Source organism: Panthera uncia (assembly GCF_023721935.1).
Source record: "Panthera uncia isolate 11264 chromosome B3 unlocalized genomic scaffold, Puncia_PCG_1.0 HiC_scaffold_1, whole genome shotgun sequence".
NCBI classification, from domain to species: domain Eukaryota; kingdom Metazoa; phylum Chordata; class Mammalia; order Carnivora; family Felidae; genus Panthera; species Panthera uncia.
The window spans coordinates 121,152,672-121,160,457 of NW_026057582.1; the positions used below are offsets into that span (position 1 = coordinate 121,152,672).

Genomic DNA, 7,786 nt, shown 5'->3' on the forward strand with positions numbered 1-7,786 from the left:
TCTTTCCTTCTCTCTCTCTGTCCCTCCTATGTTCACACTCTCTCTCATTCTCTCAAAATAAATATATAAGCTTAATTTTTTAAATACCTTAAATGAACTAGTTAAGCCAAATAGTTAACCCGCAAAAAATCCAAATTTAAGAAAAAGAAAAAAGAAGAAAACTAATGGAGACAAAATGAGGATTGTTCTAAGATGAATAAGGGCAGTAAGTTGATTCAATAGCCATTTTTAAATAATAAAACAACAAATATAACTGACACAACTCTGTAAAATGTATTAAAAATAGAAATCCATATATTAAATAAAAAGAAAATGATAAATAGGAAAAAGTCCAACTAAGGCATATCTGAACGATCTGTAGGAATTACCCCTGTGAAATGAAAGGTTAAGGAGATCTACTGGAGGCATTGTCCTGCCAAAGGTGAAGCAAGCATGAAAATCCAAAGATAGAAAAATAATATGAAAACAATTCCAAGCCAATCTTCTTGGGAAAAAAAATAAAGTGTGAAATGAGAAAGTTGATACAAGTAAATACAAAGAGGACTCTGGAAATGTCAAGACAATACTTTAAATATGCTTAAATAACAGACTCAAGACAGCACATATTGAAGAAGCTGTTCCCTTGAGGAAACCCAGGAAGAGCTGAAGGACCACATTGGCTCAGACCAGGGATCCTTATCAGCCTTAGAAACCCTGGATTCAGAGGCTTTTACACCCACCTCTTTCTTCATAGTTGCTTCCCTGGGAGTGTCAATTTCATTTTTGCTCAGTGTGGATCTGTTCTCTGAAATTAAAAACAAAAAAACAAAAAACAAACAAACAAAAAAAAAAACAGCAGAAAACAAAACACACACACACACACACACACACACACGACCATAAATATGTTGCATCTCTTTGGTCATGAGAGATATTGCCAGTTATGATTTTAGGGGACCCATGTTAAAAAAAAAAAAAAAAAGAGTTGGAAGCGACTTGGGTGCGGCTTCCAAATAGGACCAGCCAGTTTCTGAGAGAGGGTAGGGGTGGGATCCCATGACAAGAAGAAGTTTTGTCATTAGGGAAGGGAGGGTGCTGGGCAGATAAGAAAAAAGGTTGTTCTAATGAATATGACAATCTTTGTGTGATGGGTTCTTAATGGAAGAATTAAAAGGAAATCAAAGTGAACCGAGGGAAGTAAAAGAAAACTTAAACCAAAATCAATGACCGTGAAAACACTAGCAATGTCATTCGTTTATCATATCCAAGAAAGTTCTGTTTGCACATGGATTGATTAAATTCTGCATTTCTCATTTTATAACCTCCCCGTGTAGCAGAGACTCCACCAATTTTTATCGGTATTTCTCAGGATTAGAATCTGTGCCAACCTCTTCTCAGTTTACATTTTTTGTTGGGCAATCCCGATCTTTCTCTTGGTTTAAAGTCTCACACTCATTGTCACAAAACTCAAGTTTACACACCAGCCTAGAACTTTCTCTGGGACTTTTATATCTACCCTGATTCTGCATACACCCAATTAAACATTTCCCAAAAAACTGAAGAAATTTATCTTAGAAACTTAACTTACCATCTATACTCAAACTTTCTAGCGCTCCTTCTCCAGTGCTCTTGCATCTCCCTCCCCTCCTTCCCATCACCTCCTCAGCTCAAAGGGGACAACTGCGGGTCACTGCTGCCCCATTTCAGGGTGCTCCCCACTACTTCTGTGGGGCCTCAAATCACAACCGCCCCGTCGGGCTCCCAGCCCTGCCCCACCCCCCTGCTGCGGTCAAGCCTTCAGCCGGCGGACGCGCAAGCGCAGTGGCGGGTCCCGCCGCCGCCCCGCCCCGCCCGGCTGCTGCGGAAGGCGCCGCGCGCAGCAACGCGCACTTCCTCTCCAGGAGTCCGCGGAGGGAGCGCAGGCTCGAAGAGCTCCTGGACGCAAAGGCCCTGCTCTTGTCAGAGGGAGCCGTTATGTCCGAACAAAGTAAGGATGTGTGTGACCCTGACTCTGCACCCCAGGCTTCCAACTCCGAGGTGCACATCAGTCCTGGGGTCCCCGGGGGGCCCTCCCAGCCCGCGTCTCAGGCCGCGACCCTCGCAGCACCAGAGAGCCCTCCTCTAGGCCCGATCGAAGCCCCGCTGGCTTCGCCTCCGCCCCAGGCCCCAAGCGAGGAGGGAGACCCGAAGGCCCTGCAGCAGGGTGCGGAGGAAGGCCGCGCCCACCAAGCCCCAGCGGCCCAGCCTGGCCCAGCGCCGCCAGCCCCGGCCCAGCTGGTGCAGAAGGCGCACGAGCTCATGTGGTACGTGTTGGTCAAGGATCAGAAGAGAATGATCATCTGGTTCCCAGACATGGTGAAGGATGTCATCGGCAGTTACAAGAAATGGTGCAGAAGCATTCTCAGACGCACCAGCCTCATCCTCGCACGAGTGTTCGGGCTACACCTGAGGCTGACTAGCCTGCACACGATGGAGTTTTCGCTTGTCAAAGCGCTTGAGCCGGAGGAGCTGGACAGGGTGGCGCTGAGCAACCGTATGCCTATGACAGGCCTCCTGCTGATGATCCTGAGCCTCATCTATGTGAAGGGTCGCGGTGCAAGAGAGAGTGCCGTCTGGAACGTGCTGCGCATCCTGGGGCTGCGGCCCTGGAAGAAGCACTCCACCTTTGGAGATGTGAGAAAGCTCATCACCGAGGAGTTCGTCCAACAGAATTACCTGAAATACCAGCGCGTACCCCACGTTGAGCCACCTGAGTACGAGTTCTTCTGGGGTTCCCGTGCCAGCCGTGAAATCACCAAGATGCAAATCATGGAGTTCCTGGCCAGGGTCTTTAAGAAAGACCCCCAGGCCTGGCCTTCCCGATACAGAGAGGCTCTGGAGGAGGCCAGAGCTCTGCGGGAGGCTGATCCCACTGCCCACTGCCCCCGCAGCAGTGTCTCCGAGGACTAGCAAGGTCTGGAGGCAGATTAATGGTTTCTGACCCTCACCAGGGCGGTGGAGGGGTGGGGGTGGGACAATAGAGTATTCAGGATTTACAGTGCAGTATTTCACGTGTAACTTTAAGTTTTCAGTACAGTGCTTTTATACTTTTTAATGCAATGTTGTATTCAGTTCAGTACTATTAGATAGTGTGCAGGATTTATGCATGTTTGTTTATAAGTAAGCTCGGTTGGTGCTTTCGCTTTTGTGCTACCTTTCTTGAATTTTTGTACCAGAGACGTGCTAAACTTATGAAATACATTGAGAAATTTTCCATCTTATTCTTTTATATGGAACGGATGATGTGTATTAGGTAGACTACTTCTGGAGAGTTTGGAAGAACTCACCAGTAAAGCTGGCCTAACCAAGAGGAGAGTCAAGGCCCCCCTCTTTATGACCTCGCTGGGCACAGTAAACATCCATGTGGAGTGCAGTGATGTGAACTGAAACGACCTCGATGTGGGCACTTGGCACAGTTTACTAAACACAAATACAACCCCACCATGAGTAAACTTTAAAGTAAACATTAAAGATTCTTGTGATACAATCATTTTTGGAAAAGCGTACTCTATCTTTTTAGTACTGTAGTATGGATTGGGAATGAGACATTGTACCAACTGTACAAATATGGTAATTTCATCTAATAGGGTGGGAAAATCACTGCTCTATCGCTACTCATAAATGTGTGAAGTTTTTTTAAAAATGTAACTTACATGTTCATCTCAAAACTGACAAAGACAGAAAAGTGTAAAAACAAAGCAAAAATGTTCATAATCACATCACATAGAAACAAGGGTTGATATTTACAGTTCCTTTCTTACATTTTCTACATTTTATTAAAATTAGCTGACTTTTGTGGGCACTTAAAAATGGGGCATTGTGCTAAAGTCCTTTATGTATATTTTCTCTTTGTCTTTAATACTTAAAACAGCCTTTCAAGCAGGCACTTACCATATCTGCACCATGGAGGAAGTACAGGAACAAAGTATGTAATTAACTTTCCCCAGATCATAAAGCTTAGTGAGAGGAGGAGCTAGGATTTGAATCCACACAGAATATGTCAGGCCCTATACATTTCTCTCCCTGCCTACAACTGCCCCACACTTCCTGCTTTTTAATTTCATTCCTAAAATTCCATGTTTGAGAATGTACTCTTAGCTCCCTACCCCCAAAATGCAAATTCACACACAGGCTAGGGATTTAATTTTTCTAATGAATCCTCACATTAATCTTTTAGAGGAAGCAATCTTATTCTGATTGTATAAATCAAGAAACTTTGTTTCAGAGAGATTAATGGACTTAACCAGATCATATTACTGCTTAGCAGTGAAGCCAAGAATTGAAACATGGTCTTCCCTGAAGGACTGAGATGAAGGTGCCTTCTCTTGAACAGTGATGTCAGAGGAACACACAGGAAACTACCTAGGAGAGGGAGGTGGAATTGGGGTGGGAAGGTTGCCTATTAGGACATATGTGATCCAGCAGTTCTTAAATCGCAATGGGCCACTAGGCAATCCCTCCCAGGGTGAAATGGGGTGAGGATGGGGGTAAGGGGCAATGATGAGATAAATCTTATTATGAAGCTTTCAATCCTGCAAGGAGTGGGGCAAGAAATGGGCCTTTAAAAATGGCCATAAAGCCTTCAAACTTCAGAATATTGGAAAAGATCATTTTTTAAAGCCAGAATCTTTTCTGGAGAAAGACCTAATAAAGGGAACACATATGTGACATCCCCCCCCCCCAAAGAAGTAAATGGAGTTGTATTTGTGTGAAGGATTACAGTCTGGATTGAAAGCTAGGATTCTTAACACTTAATGGCATAACTGAATAGGTAGATGCAGGTGCTAAAAATGCTCAAGAAGTCTCACGTGCTCAGATGAAATCCATCTCCAGTTTAGTAGACTTACTGTGAAGTCTCCCATGGCAAGGCATTTCTGCAGTAACTCAGGCAGGGGTGACCTGACTTTGATGCCACCAACTTACCCAGAGCCAAGGTATCTGTTTAGAAATTTTAGAAATGTTAAAAGATTTTACTTCTCATCACCCAAAAATTCTCTACAAAATCAAAACAAATCTGCCCCATTTAAATTTAAAATAATGGGGATATCCAGGATGTTCCACTTCTGGAGCAGGGCCACAGCTGTCACTCCTGCCATGGCAGGGTGCTGGTCATTTTGTCTAATGTCCTATTGCTTTCCTCACTTCTGGGTTGACTCCTGGCAGCAACTGTAACTCCTGTACACTTCTTTCAGTCAAACCCAGAGGTCACTGGGCAGGCAGTCCCTCACCTCCCACTTAACCCCCTGTGTTTGTATTCACCTTGCTTACTGCTATGAGAGACAGGGAGAACCACTCCAAAGCTGCCCAAGCTCACAGACACAACCACATCACCCATGACCTAGAGGACTGAACTTCTGCAGAAGGAGAAAGACCTTATAATGAGAAATGAGGAGCTGACCTCAGCAAGTCACATGGGCAGGGCTGCTCACCTCCTATACTATCTCAGAGGCAGCCAGACCTAAAGGAGGAGGCTTTCTAGCATGCATCGGTGTTAACTTTATGACATTTGGTCCAGCAGTTATCTGCCCCAGCATGGGGCGGGAGCATTCAATACCTTTCTTAGATTTTCAAACTGGGCATAAATAAAATGTTGGAGGTTTGTCAAATATTTTCCAAAAGTTTCACCTACAAGGTGCTGGAAGAGGTCATTCAGAAAGGACCGCAAATCCTTGTTATTCATCTTGGATGACAGTGTGGTGAATCTCTAGACTGCTGTGGCTGGGAAAGAGTTCCTAATTTCTCAGAATGTGATACATTTTATCTGTTCTGTCAACTGGAATGTCACTTTTTTACAAACACCACACACATACTTCACTGTAATGAACTTCATTTTATTAAATTCATGGAGGGAAAAAGCGCCTTTTTAAACTTAATATAAAATATAATGCCACCTGCTCTAAGCTATTCTAGAGAGGAAAATGACTTTTGTAGTATCATTATTAAATTGGACTATGTATTTCAAATAAACTTGGTATACAGCTTAGTGTTTCCTTTGCTTGAAAAGCTTTCTATGTCCCCCTCCACCTTGAGCCTTCATCTGACTAACTCATGAACACCACTTCTGGTGGAAATGCTTTTCTAGCCTTCAAAAGCACAGCCATGTTCTCCCAGTGTTACAGCAGCATCCCAGACTGTTCACACAATGTACACAGGCTGTTTATAAATATTTTTAGTTTCTCTCTCTCTTCATGGATTGTTACATACTTAAAAATAAAAACTGTATCTGTCATTTTTATCAATTCCTTGATGTTTAACGTAGGGACTGGCATGGCATATGTATGTGCTGATAAATACTTGTATGACTTAAGAAACTGAAAACATTATAATAGACCTACTCCGTCACACAGCAAAACAAAACCAAACACAGAAAATAATGGTCAACTACTCTATAGTAGATGGAATATGGACAAGTTGAAATTAGAGAAAATTTTTTCAGAAAAAAAAAATAGTGTAAACAAGAATTTTTTAAAGAGTCAGTTCTTTAGTTAAAACAATTAAATATTTATTTTTGAGAGGGAGAGACAGAGCATAAGCAGGGGAGCGGTAGAGAGAGAGGGAAACACAGAATCTGAAGCAGCTCAAGGCTCTGGACTGTCAACACAGAGCCTGACACGGGGCTCAAACTCACAGACCGCAAGATCATGACCTGAGCTGAAGTCGGAAGCAACCAAGTCACCAAGGTGCCTAAAGAGTCAGTTCTTTAAATAAACTAAGAAATTGGGCCTATATCTAGCATGATTTTATTTATTAATTTTATTTTTTGTTGATACACAATTGACATATACTGTTCTATTAGTTTTAGGTGAAAAACATAATGATTTGATATATGTATATATTTTGAAATGATTGCAATTAGTTAACAACCATCACCACACATTGTTACATTTTTTTCTCTTGTGATGAGAACTTTTTTAGGGATGTTTTTATTTTGTAAATTTTTATTATTGAATTATAGTTGACATGCAGTGATATGTTAGTTTTAGGTGTACAACACAGTGATTCAACAATTCTATACATTACTCAATGTTCACTATGATAAGGTGAACAGCATAGGGAATATAGTCAATAACATTGTAATGATATTGTATGGTGACAGATGGTGACATCTCATGATGTTGAGAACTTTTAAAATCCGCTCTCCTAGCAACTTTCAAATGTGCAATACAGTACTGTTAACTATAGTCACCAGGCTTCAAATTACATCCCCAGTTCTCATAACTGGAAGTATGTACTTTTCGACCACCTTTACTCATCTCATCTCACCCCTCAATCACCATCTCTGACAACCATTAATTCTTTGTATCTATGTTTCATTTTATTTCTAAGATTCCACTTATGGGGTGTCTAGATGGCTCAGTCATCAGAACATGAGACTCTTGATCTTGGGGTTCTAAGTTCAAGCCCCACGGTGGGTGTAGAGATTACTTAAAAATTTTTTTAATCTTAAAAAAAGATTCAGTTTTAAGTGACATCATGTGGCATATATCTGTCAGACTTACTTCACTTAACATAATGCTCTCAAGTTTCATCCATGTTGAAACTGGCAGGATTTCCTTCCTTTTTATGGCTGAATATTCATATATATTTATATATTACATTTTCTTTATTCTTCAACTGATGGGCATTTAAGTTGTTTCCATGTATTGGCCATTATAAATAATGTTGAAATGAACATGAGGTTTCAAATATATTTTCAGGTAATGATTTTGTTTCCTTTGGATAAATGCCCAGAAGTGGAATTCCTGGATCCCATGATAGTTCTATTTTT

The 7,786-nt window shown here is 41.9% G+C and overlaps 1 protein-coding gene across 1 annotated transcript; it reads left to right on the plus strand.

Annotated features, from left to right (window-relative positions):
* Window positions 1-1,854: 1,854 nt before the first annotated feature.
* NDN (necdin, MAGE family member) lies at window positions 1,855-3,508 on the plus strand. Its single transcript, XM_049613958.1, has one exon. The coding sequence runs from the start codon at window positions 1,954-1,956 to the stop codon at window positions 2,926-2,928; it is 975 nt and encodes a 324-aa protein (XP_049469915.1). The 5' UTR covers window positions 1,855-1,953; the 3' UTR covers window positions 2,929-3,508.
* Window positions 3,509-7,786: the final 4,278 nt, after the last annotated feature.

Bases quoted from the DNA above. Each gene is read 5' to 3' on its own strand.
- NDN (XM_049613958.1), top strand. From the start codon at position 1,954: ATGTCCGAACAAAGTAAGGATGTGTGTGACCCTGACTCTGCACCCCAG.